This window comes from Perna viridis, chromosome 2 (genome assembly GCF_037379345.1).
Source record: "Perna viridis isolate PV_CMFRI_1.1 ecotype Kerala chromosome 2, ASM3737934v1, whole genome shotgun sequence".
Lineage (NCBI taxonomy): Eukaryota > Metazoa > Mollusca > Bivalvia > Mytilida > Mytilidae > Perna > Perna viridis.
This window is the reverse complement of record NC_142446.1, coordinates 30,249,030-30,272,851: the sequence shown is the minus strand read 5'-3', so window position 1 is coordinate 30,272,851 and position 23,822 is coordinate 30,249,030. Positions and strand designations below refer to the sequence as shown.

Genomic DNA, 23,822 nt, shown 5'->3' with positions numbered 1-23,822 from the left:
GATATACATGAAGGAATATAGTTACTGTGGGAGGACACAAAAGGGAGATAACCCAACTTAAGGGTTTTATATGTTCTATATAACATATACTATTGCTAAAATTTACAGGCAATTGGATTGGACATAAGTTACACCTCTTACAAAGGTCCTTTCCACATAATTAAGTACAAATATATTGTTAACATATGTCAGCAATAAAACATAATATACAATGTAAACAACTAATTGTGACAAAACTGAACAGTATATATGTTATCTTATGTGATGAACTTGTCATTTCAATATATTTGGCAATAGTTAGTCGAACTAAAAAAAAAGAAGAGTATAAAAGAGAGAAAATATGGGAAATATTAACAGGATGAAAATAAAATTGCTTGCTGTGATCATCCTATGTCAAAAGGCTTTGATTGTTTGATGAATAATTGAACTGATTTAAATATATCTTTGTTTAAAGCATCAGATAAGGTGTCATTTCCAGAAAGCAAAGTTTCAATTGTTAGTTCTGGTAAAAAGGCAGTATTATTCTTCAATTGTTCTCGTGTCTCTAAATAAAATAGGCATTCCAAAAGGTAATGTATGGCATCTTCAACCACCCAGCTGCAGACACAACCTGGATCATTCACAAAATCAACACGGAATAGATCTGCATTCAGGGCACTACACCTATGTCTAAGTTTCATGTGTAGAATATTATATAATCTACAACCTGTAAAATAATGAGAAGGAGGTTTATTATATATTTCATTCGGTTTGCTTTTTTGGATCTAGAAACTGTTGGAAGATTACGTATATTTGATACAAAATAGTTCTAAAGTCCAATCGGTGACGGGAAAAAGAGTCGGAAAATAACTGTAATCTTGTAAATGGTTGCCGATAGGCAGAATCATTTCGCAAGTTACTTTGCCTTACATCTCACTGATACGGTGATAAACAGTCATTAAGATAAGATGGACAATCTTGATGGTGAATTTTATGAAACAGCTAAGTTTCCTTCTTTTCCTTCTAGATTGAAGGGTTTCCCAACCAGTTTCAAAATATAAGGAGTCTATATTTGTATATTTTGGAAGACCAGCAACAATTCTTGCAGCCTCATGTTGCACTTGTTCAATTTTGTTCTTATCATCATGTGTACAACCATCCCAAAGTTCACAGGCATATTCCAACAAGGATATAATATAGGCAAAGTAAATTTATATGTTAAAACCACCTTAGCTCAACTCCTCATAAACCACTCAGTGGATTTCGATGAAATTTTATAGAAAGGTTGGGCATCATATTTAGATATGCATGAAGGAATTAAATTACTGTAGGAGGACTCTAAAGGGAGATAATCCATATAAAAGGTTTTGGTCTCACTAACCACTTCTAAAGTTTCCATTACTTAACATGTTAAAAAAGTAATTTTCAAAGTCTCACTGTGAATTCCCTGGACAAATGACATCTTAAAGTTGCATACCGTTGCAAAGCTTGGAAAATAAGGCTTCCAAAATCATTATGCTAGTGGTACGATGATTGTAGAAATTCTTCACAAAATTTACTTGAATAAAAAATACTGAAAATCCACATTGTTACCTGTTCTGCTAACTGACAGCATGGAGGCAAATTACTCGCACATGTAAACAATATTCATACACTTTTGTAGTTAATTACATATATGATTTTAAAGTACACATTCTCAGCTTTATTTTGACTACTTTTAATCATAATACATTGTACACACAAATAATGCACTTACAATGCATATGTCTAGGTTCAGTGTGTTTTTGGTACTACATAGGGGGTGGCCATTTGACCTGGAAGTGGTTAGTGAGACCTTCATATGCTGAAACCTTTTCATTGCAACTCCTCCAAAATCGATGAAGGATTTCATGATAAAGGTTGGGCATCATATGTAGATGTGCATGTAGGAGTATAGTCTCTGTAGGATGACTCCAAAGGAGATAATCCAACTTAAAGGTTTTGTGTGTTAAAACCTCGTCAGCACAACTCCTACAAATTTACTCTAGGGATTTTGATGAAAATTAAAAGGAAGGTTGGGCATCATATGCAGATGTGCATGAAATCATAAAGTTACTGCCAGGGAACTTCAAAGGGAGATAATCCAACCTAAGGGTTTTACATGTTGAAATGTTAAGCACAAGTCCTCCTTGACTGCTCCAGGGATTTTCTTGAAATCTTATAGTAAGGTTAGTATATCGATTTGCATGAAGGAATATAACTCTTGTTTGAGGATTTCAAAGGGATGTAATTGAACTTACCTGCCTTTGAGTTAGTAAATTTCATACATACATTACCTTCTGGACTTTTTAGCTGACCTGGCCAAAGGCCAGGTGAACTATTGCCATCACTTGGTGTCTGTCATTGTTAACAATTTTTCAGAACTCTTCTCCTCTAACGCTACTTGACCAATTTGAACCAATCTTGGTATGAATGTTCCTTGGGGTATCCTGCATAGATATGATGTGGGGATTTTTTTATCTCTCGAAAAACATGGCCGCCATTATTAAAAATAGAACATAGGGGTCAGACAGTAGTTTTTTGCATATATCTCCAAAACTGTTAGGTTTAGCTAATTTCTGACACGGGTAAATGTGTTCAGCATGATGAGATCTATCAGTGGTCAAATTTTCATTTTAATCTGTTCAGCTATGTTGGAGTTATTGCTCTTTTTCAACAATTTTTGCTCTTTTTTGTTATTAATGTAATATCTTTTTTTTTCCTGATTATCTTTACTTAGATGCAGCATAGGATGCCACCATTTTACAAGTGCTGTTTATGTTTCTATGGATTTTCTGATGAAGAGAAAAAGCACATGGAAGAACTTACTATTGAAAATGGTATGAATGTTAAAACAGAATTGATATTGCCTGTAGTAACCTATGCTGTGTCAAATATTCACAATCACAATCTAAATTAAGAGATTCTTTAAGCTCAGGTATTTTGTCTACACTTGTCCTGGGTTTCAGTCCTTCGAACCATACATGGATGTCACAAACATTGATAAGAAGATTTTTTTAACTGTTTAGAATTAGGCTTCCAAATTGGTCAATGGGGGATTACTTTAAATTTGGTTTCTGTCATGCAGAAGCAAAGCATATCAAATGTTACTATGAATTAACTTAATTTAACACAACTATCAAAATGTTGACTGTAAGTAATTTATTTGTATAATTTCTTGTTTTGCCAATTAAATCAGTTTCTATCTGTGTCGATGCTAGCTGTTAATTTCTTTTTTTTTTTTTTTTTTTTTTTTACAGGCGGTACTTTTGCAGTTGTTGGAGATGAAGATTGTTCTCATGTTGTTTATGATGACCAGCAGGTTAAAGAAATCCCTGTTAACATGTTACATAATCCCAATTACTATATTGTCAGAGGCGAGGTGAGAACCTGTTTATAATTATTCTTTGTACTATATTGTCAGAGGCAAGGTGAGGCATATTTAAAATGTTATATTTGTAAACTTACAACTTTCTAATTCACTCATTCTGATTAACTTGCAGAAATGCAGTGGGTTGAGTCTGACGGGTCATCCTGCTGGCTGTGAGAAAACAATTTTGGTTGGAGTTGTACAAACTGAAGTTCAGTGGTCAATTTTATAGACGGTCCTAAGTTGAAAATTAGTTGTAGTAGTGACATCCTGATAGAAAATACCATTGTGACATAATTGCATACAACAAATTTTATACTTACAACTTTTTTTGTGAAAATCAAGCACAGATTAGAAAATTTTGTGGTTAAATTTGGATTATATTTTTCGTCCTCATTCTTGTTTCAGTGGTTCTGGGGAAGTATTCAGATGGAAGCCTGTGCAGATGAGACACTTTATGAATATAAAAATGTTGATATTAATGGTGCTAATGGAAACATCTTCACTCCTGGTAGGAGTATGTCAGGATCAAAATCTCGTAAAAGGAAGAGGTTAAAAGAAAATATAGCCCAGCTAGCATGTGATGGTGACTTTGATTCTCCCTTGTACAAGAGAAGATCCAATGACAGAGTATCTATGAGTCCTAACTCCTTCCTTGATGCTTCCAACACTCCGGATAAATCTGATGTGTTTTCTGGTATGAATATTTATTATGTATGTTTTGTATATAGGATAAATTTTAAATGACATATTTAGTCAAAAGATATAAAGGAAAATTACAAAAAGTTTGACAATTAAAAAGAAAATTTATGACATTTAGAACAATTAATTCAGAGATGTTTCTTTGAGATTAAATGGCTATTGAATATAAGCCTTTATGTGATCATTTAAAACTGATAGTTGCTTGAGAAAGTAATCATTGTTTTTGTTTGACCTAATTTCAAATGTTGTAGCAATTTTTGTTTCCTTTCAATAGATTCAGTGGAATTCAAAGATAAGGGCAATAAAACTTCCCCAAGACTACATGTTGTAACTGAGCTTCTGCAGACTGAAAAAAATTATGTTGGTATTCTACACACAGTCATTAATGTAAGTAAAACACTATAATGCTGACTAAATTTCTTAAACACTGTGTAGTTGTTTATAAGGTAATCAAGATGTGGATGTACTTGGTTTTGATGCTGATTTAATATTACATGTACTTCCAGAAACACCATGTTATTAATGTTATGATATTGTGTCTCATGCAAAGAATTTGCAGAAACTTATCCTAGTGTTATCTAATTGTAGTCATAACTGTTTTGGAATTTTAGTTAATGGTATGATATAAGTGTTTAATCAGAGTGTTGTTGTAGTCCAGTCAAATAGATTTTAAACTTAAACAATTGCAAAAGAAAATGTTCTGATTAAAATATTTAGCATTTTGACCAAAATAAACACAGAAAAAAGTCAATTTTTTAACATATGCCTATTGAAAATGTGAAAACTCAAAATATGCATATCAAATTACAAAGGGGATTTCATGTGAGAGTAATCGAGGAAACCAAGATTCTAGCTCTGGCATAACGTATGAGTTGTGATATGAAAATTCATACGCAGGTGTGGAAGGGATGTTGCCACAGATGAATGGAAAGTTGACAATTCTGAATGAAAAGTCATCTACTGTGTGATGAAGTTTGGTCAGTAGTTTTTCTTTACCATCGATCTCTATGTGTAGGTCAAGATATGAGATATGATATGAGATATGAGACTGACTTCACAGTGTCTGTAGTATCCTTTATCTCAAGTTCTTTTGGGTAGATGCAACGTATCAAGTCAACGAAACTAGGGTTGTTTAACAATAGGACGTCATCTGTATAGCGGAAACTAGCCAAACAATGTTCCTTCTTTTGAATCAGATCTGCCATAAAGTCAGCCTCATAAGAGTGTAGGAATAGGTCAGCAAGTAGAGGCGCACAATTTGTTCCCATTGGAATACTGCCTGTTTGTTGAAAAGCATGTCCACCACACTGGACAGATATGTTGTCAATATAAACTGTAGATGTCAGCGGAAATCAAGCTGAGCATTTTTCCCCAGCATATTTTCAAAAAAGTAATTAATTGAGTATCAATTGCTCTGAAGCCCTTAGATCAGGTGTACAAAATTGTAAACATGTCAAGCGTGTGCACCCAAGTGTGAAATTAGTCTGATGAATCGGTCATAATTATGACTAGTAATTAATAATAAAAACATGACAAGGTTTTTCAGATTACAAACATGAGTTGTAAACTTTTTAATCTGTTTGCAGTTATCCATTTAGATCACACTTTTAATTGATTTTAGTTAGCAACCATGTGCAAAAGTGTTATGACATACCTTAACTGGGCATAAATTTGCATATCAAAGGAATGCTCAGTCTGATTATGTTTTACCAGTAAAGAATGTAACGATGTGTCTTTAATAGTTTGTTTAAATATTCAAACTTTTTTAAAGTTGTGTATTCCAATTAGCATAGATTTTATATAACAGAGTCACATTCATTTGTAAAATTGATAGCAGCATAGATCATCTTCGTCAATCAATCGCTGGTTTGATTGATTTACCCCCAAATTATGTATGAATGTAATCAAATAATTTTACTTCGTAAGCTCTGGGTTTTGAATATTCAATGGTCTACGAAACAAATGTCTGTAGTAGACAATAAATTCGAGCTATTGATTTGCTGAAAATAAATCTACTTTCAGTCCCAAAAATATGGTAAATAAACAAAAAAACAATACTCAGTAGTTAAAAAAAACAATATTATATATACATAACGAATATGAAATAAAACTCTGTATATTTGTGTGTAAGTACATAACAGTGTACATATAAGAGATACAATGACATGCTGAAATTGGCTGAACCTCTTAAGAGAGGCCATCTCTTTTATTTGGCCAGTGTTGGATTGCAGTATGGGTTGCCACATAAAAGAGACTTCTGTATTTAAATTTTTTTTGGAAATTAATGGTTATTTTCAGGCATTTTAATCATTTGATTATTTGTTTAAAATCTGTATTGCTTATTTCTACAAGCTATATATCAGCCGTTTTTGTTGGAATTCTTGAACTTCATTATCTCCAAAAAATGGACTCATGGTTTACTATTTAGTTTCTAAATCTAAGTTGTTTTTTGGTAAAAGATAAAAACTCCTTTAAAGTGGTTGATGGTCCTCTAAAAGTTTAGAGCTAAACAATGCTTGAATGTTTAATATTACCACAATTTTTTTATCAGGTAAAGCATAATTAAGATTCTGTATAGAATCTTATTGTTATTTCAACCAGTTTTCTCCCTTTTTTTTGGAAGGAAATATGAAAAGCTTATTTCTAGGTTTCCACATTTTTGATTTTAGACATTTTTCTGTGCTTATTTTGGTCATAATGCTATAGTTTAGATCTTAAATATCTTCTGTTGCAATTTAGATGGATTTAGGGCAAAAGTTTGCTAGATCGACTGGACTTTGGAAATGGCCGCATCAGGTTTATCAGGTGCACTGTATTATTGTTGAGAGAAAAATCAGTACATGTATTACACTGGAAGACACATTGAAAACACAAGGGTTGTTCTTTCTTCTTTTTTATTTTTTTCATTTGCATCACTTCGAAAATAGTTGCATAGAATGAAAGAACTTTTTTATACCAAATGTGGGCCAAGGTGGGGTATTATATACTACATGTATATCCTTTACCCTTTTCTGCCTGTAGGTGTGCATGGGTTCCAATTTGGGATTGAGCAACAACAACTTACTGTTTTACAACTCAACTACATAAATGTTTTGGAGCAAAAACTTAGTAACCCTACCTGGGATTGATTTAAGTTTGCAATGTGGATTTTTCATGCACTTTGCGTTACTATTATTTCCATAGGTTATTTATTTCCTGTTTATTAAACATCTTAGTTTTTAACTTAGAAAAGAAGGAATTCTTGGAATCTATGGCTTATTTTATGAACTTAGTTTACTTATTAATAACTTTCAATTTCTTTATTTCAGGTATTTAAGATAGAGATAGAAAAACCAAACCAATATAATGGACCAATATTAGGGGGACAAGAAGTGAAATTAATCTTTGGTAATATACCTCCTATTTATGACATCCATTGTAAAATACGTGACAGACTGACCCAGATTGTAGATAACTGGCGAGAAGACATATCAGTTGGAGATGTATTTACAGAACATGTAAGGAACAAGTAACTGCACTATTAGATTAAAATTACATATTCTAAGGGAAAAAAATTGTTTACACAAATAATTAACTCAGACATTTTTAAATACATGTAATTTAAATGCAGTTTCAATTGTTTAAAATTCTAGATAAATATTAGTAGCTTATTATTATACTAAATGCTGTATAGAGAAGTACCTTACAATGTCATATTTTACATTACACACAGAGTGGAATGATTCTCTAACACATAAGTCTGACCTGAGTGAAACTCAGAGTAACACCTACATAGTCAAGTGTTTAATACCGAGATTCCACCTAACCAACACTAACCATTTTTATATTGCAATAGTTACAAAATTCATTTAGGCATAACAGAGAATTCATTGTAAGTTTCAAATACAACCTACAAATATTTTTATTTTAATGATTTGTTTGGTTAAACAATTTGAACTTTTAGTGATATCCAACCAATGTTAAACCAATCCCTTGATGAACCTCGCACGTATTTATCTATTTTTAGAAATTTAAATGAACACATTGTGTACATTGTCTCTGATGTGTGTCTGGTCATTAAATGGACTTCAATTAATTATAACTCAATACAGGACAGTTATGAAGTATTAAAAAACGATCAATATTTATTTCACAATTTTCTTGTTATCTTTTCATGTTGTATTTGTCAATCATTAATACCATGTGCTAATTGTCTATACCCCTGTTTTGTTGTATTTGTCAATCATTAATACCATGTGCTAATTGTCTATACCCCTGTTTTGTTGTATTTGTCAATCATTAATACCATGTGCTAATTGTCTATACCCCTGTTTTGTTGTGGCCTTGGATTAAACAATCAAATGGGGCAACTTGACTTCATGTTGAGTAATCATATCACTAGTGTAGATTTCAGCAATTTACAAATCCCATGGACTCCCCTGTTGTATTTTCAGTGGTCCCCAATGAATTTTGGAGGACGTGGGCTGGGAGCTCATGTCCTTGAGAACCCTGAACTGATTAATATTAATATAAACGTCCGTACTGTTGGCAAAGATCAATGAGATTAACTTCACCGTGGTGGGTGAATTTCACAGTGTCAGTGATTCTCCGTACTCAGATTTCAGATTTGAGTGTTAGAGAACCAAATGTCACTGAGTGTACTGTTGTATTTTACCAAAAAAGATACTTTGAATTTTTTTTAATTTTTGGTTTGCACTAAAGAAATTTTTCAACTTTGTTGTTTTAGTTGAATATATGATTTGGATTGTTGGTGATTTTTAGAAAAATCCTGCTTCAGTTGTATTGGGAGAGTTTTCATATAGGAGTAATTTTTGCTACATTTGCAATAATGCAGTATATGCATGAACAACCACAATATTTTCTTGTTTAAAAAGGACATCTAACAATTATTTTCATCAATGCAAAATATTTGACCCAGCAAAAAACTGTAATTTCTTTGTTGTACTTAATCAAATATTTCAAAAATGAACTTGTTTTGTTGTATTACAGACAGAGGCTCTGATGAAGGCGTATCCTCCTTTTGTCAATTTCTTTGAACAAACAAAGGAAACAATTCAGAAATGTGATAAAGCAAATCCTAGATTCCATGCCTTTTTGAAAGTAAGTAAAATTGTATTTCTAACATAAATTCAGAGTTACAGCTTTTGGTCTGATTTTACTCTGCTTTATCTTAATTAGACCAACTGGTTGAAGAAGTAAATTTTCCATTTCTCTTGTCAATACATAAATTGACAATTACACAATATTGTTTGAACAACAGAGCTACACATTGATGGTTTCCAATGGTAAGTAGAAGTTCAAATTACAAATGTTCAAATGAGGGGAAATAAGTGGATTAATTAAAAATCCAGTTATCACAAAAGAACAATGAAGAGAGTCAAGCAACACAAAGGAAGAACAAAGAACACACAGAAATGAACAACATAATCTCCACTGAAAACCTTTCATGAACTCCAGTGACATCTGATTGATAGAATGTGTTGTTAAATGACAATTTAATTGCTGTTTTATTCTTGGTCAGTTGTGGTTCAGTGTGATGTACCAACAGTAGTTAGTTCTCAAATGTTTATGTGTCTGTCTTAATACTCAACACTGTTTTAGAAATTAGTTTATTATGATAGGACTTTTTTACATATATGCCAAATAGTGTACTTAGTTTCTTCCATTAACATCTAAAAAAATGTTATTGAAAAAAAAAACCTTCATATTTTTATTGCTCTGACTTCCTACTACTACAGACATTTTTTTTTACGTTTTTTAGTGGATTTCCGCTATTTCAAATCCCGATTTTACCGTTATGATTCTTTTTTTACTGTATATTTACTTCTGATTTTGCCAATTTCCACTTTGTAGACCTCGTATAATAATGTGTGCTACTACCATTTATGAAAAAAAAACTACACTAATGTTTTCTTGCTTTAATAGGTATGTTTATCAAAAGCAGAATGTGGTAGGCAAACTCTAACAGAACTGTTGATTAGGCCAGTACAAAGATTACCTAGTGTTTCATTACTGTTGAACGGTAAGTATACCCTCTGTATACCCCCTATTTTTTTTCAATTACTAAGAAAAGACTGGCTTTACTGACTGTTGTACACCCCGGATTGTATGGAATAGTTCTGAGTCAATTCACTTTCACTGTTCTGTTTATATGTTATACTGAAAGGAATCCTTTGTTTGAAATAGCAACCCAAGATTAAAAATTCTATGATAAGATGGACAGTCCAAAAAAGGATGATCACTTGCTCCAATAATCCGGAAAGATTATACTTGTGTATCAAGAAATCGTTAAATGTTTGCATTCTGTGACTTTCGTGATAATATTTTGGTTATTCACTCTTCACAATTATAAATACCTTAACAAATGTGTGGTATGTTGGAATCACCTTGTTCGACTTACCAGATTTCGTCAGAATTATCTTGGTTCCCAAATATGTGGATTGGTTTTAAATTTGGTGCATGGCTTTAAATATATATGGGCACAAGTTGTAAGTGAATATCCAATATCAATTTCCTGTACAAGTGGCATATACCCTATCATGGAATCAGAGACTATTCATACACATGTAATTAAGGCTAATTTTACCATTATATGATGTAAAATATTGGATCCGTGTAAACATTTAGTATAGAATACAAGTCTGTAGATAACACAAATGATAGCTTTAAATAAGTACTAAACAATCCACAATATACCCAAGCATGACAATGATAACTTCATGCTATCCATTAAATAATGTACTGACCTGGTGTTGTTTTTTTGTAAACTTTATACTTACATATAGAATTGCAATTGTTTATGTGTATTTAATGAAAAAATGAGAGACATTTGTTTAAGCTTACTAGAACTGGTTCATGGTTTTTATTCCATTTCAAGCAAAAACAAATGATTTGTGATACCAAAAAATCTTTATTTTTCTAAACTCTTTACGTATTTATGTATTTCTTTCGCACAAAAATTCACTTTTCTTTATGAATTCAAGGCTAAATAGGACAGTATCATGTACTTTTGATTATATAATTGTCTTCATTGCTGGATGACATAGCTTATTGGTATTTTGATGTTATAGATATTTTAAAACATACACCCAAAGACAATGCAGATTATGTAAAAGTTGAGAAGGCCCTTACTGTTGTGAAAGAAGTTATGACGTAAGTTAGCTTTAAAATATATATGTGTAGTGAAAGGAGGTTTTTATGCTTTATATTTGATCATGAGTACATATGTGTAAAACATTTTGAAGTACATTAGTACATTTTAAGTGTTAAAAGACTAAGTCCCTTTTTAATTTGTTTTTAAAAGTAGACAGCGATTATTAAATTCTTTAAATATTAAGTTGACACTGAGATGTAGATTATCTTACTAGATTATGTACACACTAAAACAATTTTTTTTAACAGACATATCAATGAAGATAAAAGAAAGACAGAAAACCAAGTTGTGATGTTTGATATCATGAATGACATAGATAACTGCCCAGTATGTATCACTCAGTGGTCAGAAAAGTATTTTTAAATGGGCCATTTTCTGCAATTTGTTCAAAATTGTAATGGGCTTTTCTTAGGTCCTTAGTGATCACCATATTGATTCATTCAGTAAGGTTTCTTTTAAATATCTAATCTGAAATCCTGGTCAGAAACATTTCGAATTTCACTAGTTTCTATTACAATATATGTCATATGAATTTTAGATTTTGTGAATGATGAGTCAAATTTAGGATTTTCACATTGACTTACTCTGTAACTTGAACTATAGTGAATTGAAGCCTTCACTCTGTACCCATTGTCTGTTAATGTAAACTTTAGTAACAATTTGCTCAACTACATGTACATAAACATTTATCAAACTCTGCAGGAATTATACACTGGATAACCCAAGATCAAATCCAAAGTTGTTGACCTCATTGGCCTCTACAAACAGGCTACCTTATGTGTGGCTCAGGGATAACTGTACCCCAGCAAAGTTGATGTTGAAACCCTGTGAGAAACTAAGGTTTTGCAAATTTGCTAATCATGAGATGTGGAAGAGCCTCTGCCAAAAAAAAAACTTTTTGTTCTGCTTAATCAATTAGGTTATTTAGGCTTCTGATTGTCCAATTGTCAGAGATCAGCTCCTCTGCAAGCACATGTGCCTATGGTTTGAATTTAACCAGATTGTTGTATTGTACCCTTTACAAAGGATCTACTTATTGTGGTTCAGGAGGGAGCTATACAACACTAAGTTGACTTTAAAACCCTATTTGGGAAACCAATTTTTAGCATACATCTTTGCTAATACTTAACTAAGGTTTAGTCTTAAGGGGGGTACTCTTTCTGTTCCCCACTGCAGTGTTGGATGGGAACAAGGAAATACCAGTGTTTGTGGTTCCATCTATCAAACTTTCTGGATGCAATTCTCAGAAACTGTTCAAGTGATTTTGTTCAAATTTTGCAGGATTACTAGTCATCATATATAGTTGATCATATTGCACAGCCATTTTGATTAGACAAATTTTAGTTGTGTAATGGGACTTTTGCACTTCTTCCTTTTTTGCAGCAGTGGGGCACATGTGGCAACGCATTCAATCTTGTTATCCATATGTAGGCTATATCAAAGAAAATAAAAATCATCACACCCAAAATCAAACATTGTTTTACAGTATACACAGGCAAAATTGTTGCACATGATTTTCACACAATTTTCACCTGAATTTAGCAATTAAACTTTGTGAAAGATCTCCTGAAATATGAGTGAGTAGAGTCTTCACGTGAATTGTTCAAATAGAATTTGTGCAAAGTGAATTTCATGTGAAAATCATGTGAATTTCACCTGAAATATATCTGCCTGTGTATCCCAAAAAATACCACACATTGAAAGACACCAAAAAATACCAGGTTTGAAATTTACCCCACAAATTTACCCCACAAATTTACCAAATAATATCCTTACTGAAAAAAATGAAGAAATATGTCAGTGTTTAATACCATGTCATCCTCAGAGGAAATTTGTAACATCTGCAACATTTTGAAAACCTTGTGCCAATTGCTAAAAGTAAAAAAAATATTTGTGGTGATTCTCCATTTTGTCCTTTTTTCATAGAGCGTATATATATCTAATATCTAAGATAACATGTTATTACAATTGACATCAGCTGTTCAATAGATATCAGGAATAATGCTTTTTTTTTTAATTCCAACCAGATTTTTATATAAAAAAATGAATACATGTTGTATTCTCCATAGATTGTTAATACATTTGTTTTTGGATTATGGTATCTTTTCCACAATTAATGTAATGCTTGCTAATAAAAATAGCCAGTTATATTGTACTGATCTTACCTTCAAAGATTATCAACATAGTTTCCAAATCTATCACTTATGATTTATATGTGGCATTCATATGTATAATGGGAGATCAGATTTCAACATTTCTTACAATATTTTCATTTTTGAACTATATTAGAATAAATTTATCTCAGGGGTTCTAATTAGCTTTCAAGAGTAATAGGTCCAGGACTCTTTCAATTCAAATCAAAGGTCCTCAGTAAAGTGTCAGTGTTGGAGATCAAAGGTCCAGGTCATAGGTCAAAAAGAATTAAAAAGTCCTCGTTCATAAATTTAGGGTCCTGGATCTCATGCTAATTTGAACCACTGTGTCTGTTATTTGCTCATACAGTTGGCACCAGGTGCATTGTATACATTATTTATTTAGGCTACCTTGTTGTCATCACACAGACGATTTATATCCAAGATAGATGTGATAGAATTATCAGATGAACTGTGTGGTAAAGGAATGCCTATGTCACTATTTCTATTCACAGATAGTGTTGAGGTTAGTAATACTGAAAAGTATTTTTATATTAATGTTTTATTTCAATTTATACCTGTGTCACTAGAGGTCCCTTACAGCTGGGTTTGTCCTTTTGTTTATCTGAACATCACACTTAAGAGTACTTAGTCTATATGATCTAAAATTCTGAAACCTGTTATCTGACAAATCTGAAAATTTAAATACATAAGATTGGTATCTCCATTTTCATTAGAGTTTTGAAAAAAAGTGTGAACATAATTGTAGTTGTATGGTTACATTTGTTGTTGTTTGTAAAATTAGATATTCACTTGAAAAATTTGCTCATACTGCAGTTTTTTGAAAGTTACATTTAAAATTAGTAGTTCAAACGGTATTCCAATGGGAACAGATTGAGTTCTGCTACTCACTGACCTTTTCATTCTCTCTATGAGGCTAAATTAATAGCTGATCTTATTTAAAAGGAGAAACGTTTAGCCAGGTCCTTTGACCTTCTGCTATATAGATGACATAGTGTCTGAACACAATGATAGTTTCTGGTATTTTGTACGTCTCATCTATCCCTAAGAAATTGAGATAAAGGATACTACAGACACTGAGGTCAGCCTCATATTTTGACCTACTCTTAGAAACCAATGGAAAAGGAAAACTCCTGACCAAATTATATGATAAACATGACTACTTCTCATTCCATATCATTTCATCTATGGCAACATCCCTTCAGCACCTGTGTACGGAAGTTTTATATCGCAACTCATGTTATGCCAGAGCTTGACGAAAAACTATGTGGACTTTTTGTACATGCTAGAATTCTTACAATTAAGCTTCTGTAACAGGATGATGTTGCTTTGAGATTAAAGTCATCACTACTAAAGTTTTATGGACATTGTCGTGAAGTGGATTATTATGGTGTATCAATCTGCACTAGGAGAAACTTGTGTTTTGTTTTAGTTTTTCGTGTTATTTGTTGTGTGCGTCTATTTTCCCTGTCTAGTTTTTATCCTTAGAAATATATTCTTTTTAATAATGCTTGAATCTTGTTCTCTTGATTGCCCTTTGCCCTTTGCACAATTTAGAGGAAATAAGAATAAATACGGAAAAACAGGATGGAATCATGTGCTTTGAAAGGGTGAAAACTTCTTGTTTTTTGAAAGACTTTTGCTGTGTGGTTCTTTGAAAGTTGAAGTATTACATCTAGTCCATTTTGCCTTACTATGATATTGGTGAAAATTTTGGTCTGTACTTATAAAACTGTCATTATCATACATGTACATAGTATATTTTTAATTAACAGATGTGTAAAAGGCGATCTAAATACAGCAGCAGCATGAAGAGTCCAGCTACTCACAAAACACCACAGAAAGCTTATAAACATTTAGTGATGATACCTCTTCCAACAATTAAGCGAGTTTTAGATTGCATTGAGACAGAAGGTTTGTATACCCCTCTCTTTAAAGAAGAAGTAATGTATATGTGATCAGGATGTTTGTTCTCCATCTCAGCTTTGTATCTTTTACTCTACCTCAACTGTTTGATGGGGTTTTATGAAATTTTCAGGAAATCCCTTGTGCACATGTTTATCCCAAATGGGTATTCTATAACCATACTTGAACTATCCCATTAATTAAAATTAAGTGTTTATTCTTTAATACATTTTATTAGTTCTGCTCTGCCTTCTTATTTAAATAACTTAAGCATTATTTATTAAAACCTTCAGGGTTATATTGAAACTAGTTTATTTAGGTCCATACATATGTAAGATACAGGGGTGTGGAGGTACTCTTGTTAGCTATGCTTACAGTAGCTTTCCTTGTATGCTTCATTTAATATTGCCTGTTACAACTTAACCTTTCGGTTGAGTATTTCAAAATTTATAATGAATGAATGCAAACAGTTCTTAACCAAGATAGAATTGCATTAATTAAAAAAACATTTTTTTATTTGATGGATTTTTAAATAAAAAAAGATCAGTTGTTATATTCACAAAAAGTCCTAAGCATTGAATTTGATGTTAGGGATGACATCACTATAGAATATATATTAAGATGATGTCATATACCGTTTTCAAATTTTTGTGAATCCTACTACTGTTAAAGTACTTTCATTCAGTTTTCGTAGATTAGGGAAGAAATGCAAAGTCGTGGATTTTGGTTTTGAGGTTTGCAGTATACACATCATTGAGGTTCTCCTTTTCGTTGGGAACCAAATTTCGTGGTTTGGCCTACCCACGAAAAAACAACAAAAATTGGTACCCCACGAACAATAGTACTTTCACAGTACTGATCTTACACTTTTCATTCTTCACTGAAGTTTTGAATCCCTGGCATCTTTTTCACTCTCTATTTTACTATGGCACGATTTTTCCACATTTGTGTATTTGCAGACTGTCGGAATGCCTTTGGTTTAATATGTAAGAGTACATTAGACAGTAAAGGAATCAGTAGTAAATTGTACAGTTTTATGGTGGATAGTGATGAGAGTTCTAAAAGAGAGTTTGTTACCAACATTGGCAAGAGTATAGTCAACTTAAACTGTGTTGCTGATTATGTAAGTCAAATTTTTATATAGTGTTTTATCAAATTTTCCTAGTGTAATAAATTTCAATAATTCACACTGAAATAAATTCAGTAATTATACTCTTGGACTTTCTCCTGCCAAAAGGTCACAACTTTGATATGCCAATCACAGAATTTAAAATTAATGTTGAAAATATCAAAAATTATGAAGAAAGTCTATATTATTAATAGGATAATCAATCGGTTATCTTAAATAACCAAAATATGATCACTCATGCCAAGAACGCTTCTGGATTTAAGTTGTGCACAGAACTAGTCCCGCACACTCGTTAAATCTAGGCGTTCTTCAGCACTCATGATAATATTTTGGTCATCCACTCTTTCTACTTAATTATCCTATTATTATCTATTGTAGAATGATTGAAATGATATGATTGCTGTCTACAAACCTACTATGATTTTATTTTCATTGATCGCGAGATCTTTTCTACATTGTCTTAACCTCTTTGTGAACACTAAAAAATAATCCTTCTGTGGATTTTGACTAAACTAGTATATTGTTAATGCTTGTTGTTTGGACATCTAGAAACCTATTGATTATTAAGTACAAGGGTTAAGTTTATATGATCATATTTTGCATTGTGATGGGCTGCCACACTTGCATTGCAATTTTTTTTAATGCATATTATGTAATATGTTATAAGAGCTGGCTGTTTTAGCCAATGGTTTATTTTTATCTTCCATTATAAGAAAAAAGACATATCATATTTGTTTGCATTTTCATTATACTATCATTTAAATCCCAAAACTGCAAGAATGCAAACAGGGTTTGGGGGTATATAGGAATCACCCTGTCTGCCTGTCAGTCTGTCCACATTTCTTGTAAGGGCAACTACACTTTAACCTCTCGAGGGCTTTGGATGGAAGTTTATAGGATTGTTGAGCATTATATGTGAATGTGATCGAAGGAATAAAACTACTATTAGAGGTCTCCAAAGGGAGGTTTTTGAGCTGAGGGTTTTGCATTTAACATTCAACTACATTTGAAGCATGAGTATTGTCTTTATGAGCTTACAGTATTTCTACACCAATAGTGTCAGGAATTGCTTGCAGTATTTCTAGTTTTATTACTGACATGAATATTCAATAGGTGAAAAAGTGATTTCCAGTTGAGTGATTTGGACCCACTAGTTAAATTATAAATAGAAGGTTACATTATTATGTAAATCAATATATTTGTTGAAATTTTCTTTGAATATCTAATATATGATTTTAGGATAGTCTTGTTGTGTCTGTGGAGGGTAAAGACTTGCAAATTAGTACCAGTGAGATAGAGAAGAAAAACAACACATTACGAAGGGCAGCTAGGTATGTAATGAAAATGCCTGTCTCAATTTGCATTTCAATGGCTAATGTACCATCCATGTAAAACAAGTCTTTAAAACAAGAAAAGATTTTGATTGACCAATTTATGCAAAATAAAATTGTTGATGACCGGGTCAGACTGATTTTTTTTTTGTGACTTTATGCTTTCACTTTGCATTTTGACACTTTAAAATACTATTCTAGGACAATTGTTAACAAAACATGGAAGAAATGATGTAATGAAGATTTCCTACAATCCATCCTTTCATTTGTCCCTTTGATGGATGCCAAATGCTAATAGGTACCAATGTTTTTGAAACTAATTAGGAATGTTGGAAGCTATGGCCTTTACAAATGGCTTACTTAGATAACATGCATATGGCTTTTTAGGTGACCTTTTGGTTACTACAGAAATAGGGATGGTGGTTACCAAGCATATAATGACAAAACAAATGAATGGAAAGACCTGTACAAGCAAGTCACTATTGGTGTAGCTTCAATGGAAAAATAGCTTCCTGACACTTGCTTATCTTCTAATGAACCAATTTCTCTTAAACTGCAGGCACAATTTTTACGCCTGGTGTCAGTTGTTGTCATAAACAATTTTTCAAAACTCTGGTCCTCTGACAATATTTGACCAATATGAACCAAACTTGTTTTGAATGTTCCTTGGGGTACCCTGCAAAGAACTGATATTGGGATTTTTGATCCATCGAAAAACATGGCTGCCATTACTAAAAATAGAACATAGGGGTCAGGCAGTAGTATTTCGCATATATCTCCAAAACCATTAGATTTAGCCAAATTCTGACTGGGTAAAAGTGTTTAGCATGATGAGATCTATTTGGTCACATTTTCGTTTTAATCTGTTATGGTCTCACCAACCACTTCTGTGTCAAATGGCCACCCCCTATATAGTACCAAAAACACACTGAACCTAGATCTATGCATTGTAAGTGCATTATTTGTGTGTATTCTGTTAGATAAAAAGTAGTCAAAATAAAGCTGAGAATGTGTACTTTAAAATCATATGTGTAATTTACTACTAAAGTGTATAAATATTGTTTACATGCGTGAGTAATTTGCCTCCATGCTATCAGTTTGCAGAAAAGGTGAAAATGTGGATTTTCAGTATTATTTATTCAAGTAAAATTTATGAAGAATTTCTACAATCATCGTACCATTAGCATAAGGATTTTGAAAGCCTTATTTTCCAAGCTTCGCAATGGTATGCAACTTTAAGATGTCATTTGTCCCAGGAGTTGACGGTGAAAGTTTGAAAATTACTTGTTTAACATGTAAAGTAATGGATACGTTAGAAGTGGTTGGTGAGACCTATGCCATGTTGGAGTTATTGCCTTTGTTTGACATTTTTTTGCTATTTTTAATATTATTTCTTTCAAAAATCTTCTCTGACACTACTTGACCAATTGGAACCAAACTTGATTTGAATGTTTATTGAGGTATCCTTTATAGAACTGATGTGGGGATTTTTGATCAGTCCAAAAACATGTTACTAAAAATAGAACATAGGGGGGTCAGACAGTAGTTTTTGCTTATTATATCTCCAAAACTGTTAGGTTTAGCCAAATTCTTTCAGTTGCTGAAATGATCCTTATTATAAGGCCTACAAAAGTGTCCAGGGATTAAAGTTGTCAAACAGCTCCTTGTAAGAGTTTTTTTTTTTTTTAGATGTAAATTTTCAATTGCTGAAATGATCCTTATAATAAGTCCTACCAAAGACTTCTTGAGTCAAAATTGTTGGAAAATTCCTTGTTTATTGTTGAAAGGCAAAATTTAACCAGTTGAATGATTCAGGCTCCTGGTAGCCTCTTATTCACTATATTTTATGATGGAGAAAATTCTGTATCATTATATTATAGGCAACTTCATCTTTTGTTTGTCACTAAGTATCCAGAATGCTATCTGCTTCGATATTTTAGATATTGTGTTTTCATATACAGGATAGGAAAAAGAGTCAGTAGAGCATTTTCCTTTAACAAGACTCCCAAACTGAAGAGAGCTGTGTCCAGTATATCAAATGTATTCAGTCCAGGTGGTGTTGCTCCATCACCAGGTAGTGCTCTGAAAGGGAAAAGACTGGCTAGTTGTGTTGATCTTACAGTAAGTGAATTAAAACTTTCATGTTATAATATTCATTTTCTTTTTGTAGTTCAGCAAGTTAGGGCTGCTGTTTTAAAAAAAATCCAATATTTACTCTCAGATAATGAAGCGAAAATTAGTTTTTGTTGGGTTTATGTAGTCTCTCTCTTTGTTGTTGTATGCAACATCTCTGATTATTATTAATGACTTTGAAATGCAATAGTTGGATTATAATCAGTACTCATGGGTGCTTTCTGGTATCAACTTTCTGTTTTGTGGGACTTTGCAATGTTTGTCACTAAAGTCTTGGCTCCCAGTGGATGGATTAATTTCAAATTCGGTTTGTGACTTTTATATAGATGGAGCATACGTTGTAAGTGATTTTAGGTGATCTTCAATATCAACTTCCTGTACAAGTGGGGTGATATGCCTAGCATAACAAGGCTTGCAACTTGATGTTAATTTTTTTTTGTGTGAGCACCATATCCTTTAAGTACTTAATTACAAGTCATTATGGTTAAAACATTGATAAATGTGATTATCAGCACAGTCTGGTGACTTATTGATGACTTTTCTTTCTATTTTAGGAAGTATCACCAACATTATCTAGTTACCCCAGTACAATGACATTATATGAAGATCCAGACTCTGTCAGTTTAGACTGTTACTCACTCAAAGATATGCATGAATGAGTGCCAATGACTTTTACCTTGTTACTTAATCAAAGATTACATGATTGAGTCACAGTGACTTTTACTACGTTACTCACTCAAGGATACACATGTTTGAGTACCAGTGCCTTTTACCATGTGATATTTTTATACTATTTATGGTTGTTACCACGAGGCCTCACTACTTAGAAATTTGATTTATTAGTCACAATGTTTTTGAATTATTTTAAAATCAAAGAATTTTTCATTTTAAATGTATGGAGGAAGAGTGATCTGGTAATTAATACAACAAGTTTCCATCTAGTGAGGCTTGTGTAGTGATATTGATGTATAAGTTGTACCATATAATCTAGTTTATTTTTATTTGTACAGATTCCCACAAAACTTACCAGTACTTAACTTTTTTATCACAGATGATACATCCTCTTAATGTGTACTATTTTATAAACTTGCCTATCCTCTGTCCATAAAGATATATTGTACATAGATAAAGCTTTTATTAGATTAAGTGCTGGATTCACTATACATTCCTTAAGACTCATCTTGGTATTTTGATTCTACTTTTGACACTTTCAAATTATTAGCATCCGTGTAGATTGCATGTACAACTTCAAAGTCTTGAAAATGTCAGTTATGGCATGACATTTATGAAGATGTAATGTGGATGAAGATGTGGTATATTTAATGTTGAATATTTAACTCAGCCTTGCAACACAATTTCTATCAAAAGATATTTTAAGGTTAGCTCATGAATGAGAGCAATCTATAGTCAAATGTATTGAATTCAGAACTTAAGGTAGCATCGGATATAATATTTTATAGGTAAACAAATATTCCAAACATTGCATATTTTGAACTAGCATAGAGCAAGGAGTTAAATGTAGAAGGATTGGAATCCCATGCATTTTTACATAATACCTTAATATGTTGTATGGGGTGATTAACAGTGAGATTATCCATGATGCATTTCCTTGATGCTGAATGGTCCCTGTCAATGACAGACGATTTCCATCACTTCAACATTTCATGACAATAAATGTTAGTATTCTGACCCAAATGGTTTGAAAAAAAAATAAAATAACCCACCTCAAGTTGCCTCCAGACTATTTCAATATTTTGTTTTGATCAATAACTCGATTTGAGACCTTAATCTCTTATCAAATTTTCAACCTGGTCCCAACTTCGAAGACTGTCTTCACTCCTCATTTAAAATTCTAACTCCTTCCTCCAAACCTGATCAATCTCCATAAAATTTATTTATAATTGATCAGAAATAGTCCGTGGTTGTATATATATAAGGAGTTTTATAGCCATAGCTATCACTGCTTTTGTGATATCTAGGTTTTTATATGCTTTGCTTTTGACTCCTGACTGTGTATCCCCGCCTTAAGGGCGGTTTCCATCCTCATTTGAAATTTGAAAGATTCGAACTCCTCCCTTATAGTCTCGAATGTTGACTTAAAGCTAATTTTGTTAAAAAAAAGTATGGTATTTTTTGGTGTATGTAAGAATTTTTTTTTAAACCATGTAGTTAATCTGCATTTATTAAGTCTTTTACCAGACTGAATATGTACTTTAAAGTGGTGACATCCTGTAAATGAAGGCTAGAATGCTAATATGAATTTTAAGGTCATCCCTTGTGGTCCCAAATTTTGACTTAAAAGTTGATATTTTTCTGATACTGAGGCTTTGATCAATGTATATAGAAATTTTTCTAAAAATATCCTTATATTGAGAGTATTAACCAGGATTACAAGACACTTGAAAATATAAGTGACGAGTAGTATGATTAAATCTTGCCATGCAAGATACAACAAGAAAGTGAGATTCCAATCCTGTCTACTTATAAAAAGTCTTGTATAGAGGCAGGATTCAAATATTGCTCTGAAAAAATATTAGGAAAATAGGAAAAATTATTATAAATTAAATCAAACACATCATTAAAATGGCATGTATATATTACAAAACTATTTTCTTAGTATATTCTATGAAATGATACCAGGACATCAACATATGGAGTCATGGATTAAATTTACAAGATATGAAGGCTTCACAATGGCAGTTTTAGTAGATTTATTCCATGGAGATGTAATTTGTAATTAAACTTTTCCTGCCACATTTTTTAGCATACTTAAATGACAAGGCAAATAAATCCATTCCTTGCATAAAGCAAAGGTATAGTTCATATTTTGTCAGTAACAGAAGTCAACTTTCAATTAATGATGGATCCTTGAAATGTTTTAAAGGATTAAGTACGATAGAGGGCCATATTTGGTCCCCTTTTTAATGAAGAAAATAATTCTGAAGTAAATGTAAAAAATTAAATATGCTTAAGTTAGTCTTAATTTATATTCCCTGCCTATAATTGAAAAAAAATTAAGTCTAGTCTACTTCCAGTTGCATTGCATTATAAATTTGAGCCTTGTGAGTTTTGAACATTGCAATCCATATGACATGTGGATCAGTGTATAATCTTGTGCCAGTTTTTTACTATGAACATAATGGTGTGAAAAGATTTTCGCCAATCTCTAACATCCATGCCTTATTTCATTTTACCACTGTTATTCACTTTAAAACGCTCGTGACCTTTATCAAAGCATATTACTATGGTGAAATAAAAAGTACTTTAAGACATTAAAGCTCCTTTAATAGATACCAGCTTCAATCTAACTGGAAACTAAAGTATGAATGAACTTCAACCTTAAAAAAACTGCAAATGGTGGAAAAATGGACAAGTTGATTTATTTTAAAGTATTTTTTTTCTTTTGTTTGAGATTTAAGGTATAGGTTTCTAGAATCAGTGTTATGTACCATTGTTGTCAGAATTAACATAACATTTAATGATACTTTTATTAATATAACAGTTGTACAGATGTTATTATTTTACATAGAAATCCACATTCAGGTGTTATGTAGTTGGTGTAAAGTTTTATAATCTTTTTTATGTGATCATGTATGTAGTATATGGTTGTGAAATGTCTGCGTTTAGTGCTTAGAAAGTAAATTTTTGAACCTTGTATGTTAGGACTTTAAATTACCCAACGCAATCAATCTTTAAATGTCCACTATAAAATGCTGACTGCAGCTTGTAAATATAAATATTTCTTCTTCATTTACTGTAAAATTTAAGGCAGGAATTATACTGCAAGTTTTGTTACAATACCGGTATCTTTGTAAATGTTGATTAGTAATAGTACTGCTGTGAAGAAATAATTTCATATCAATTTTTCCTTATAATATTAAAAATTTTGTGAAAAGGATCTACTGTTTTTTATTTCTGGTGAAGTAGTGCCAATAAAATTGCAAAATGT

General features: G+C 32.0%; 1 protein-coding gene across 2 annotated transcripts in view; it reads left to right on the top strand.

The window, feature by feature from the left end:
* Positions 1-23,822, top strand: part of LOC148624582 (protein ECT2-like) — a 35,620-nt gene extending 11,798 nt beyond the window's left edge. For both annotated transcript variants that reach the window (XM_088567282.1, XM_088567283.1), the window contains exons 7-21: positions 2,738-2,837; positions 3,258-3,379; positions 3,776-4,064; positions 4,344-4,456; positions 7,378-7,566; positions 9,059-9,169; positions 9,995-10,091; positions 11,140-11,221; positions 11,471-11,549; positions 13,761-13,880; positions 15,151-15,289; positions 16,240-16,403; positions 17,649-17,740; positions 19,702-19,861; positions 20,428-23,822. In XM_088567282.1, the coding sequence (XP_088423408.1) occupies positions 2,738-2,837; positions 3,258-3,379; positions 3,776-4,064; positions 4,344-4,456; positions 7,378-7,566; positions 9,059-9,169; positions 9,995-10,091; positions 11,140-11,221; positions 11,471-11,549; positions 13,761-13,880; positions 15,151-15,289; positions 16,240-16,403; positions 17,649-17,740; positions 19,702-19,861; positions 20,428-20,532 (1,962 nt within the window). In that variant the 3' untranslated portion in view covers positions 20,533-23,822. The remainder of the gene's footprint in view (positions 1-2,737; positions 2,838-3,257; positions 3,380-3,775; positions 4,065-4,343; positions 4,457-7,377; positions 7,567-9,058; positions 9,170-9,994; positions 10,092-11,139; positions 11,222-11,470; positions 11,550-13,760; positions 13,881-15,150; positions 15,290-16,239; positions 16,404-17,648; positions 17,741-19,701; positions 19,862-20,427) is intronic.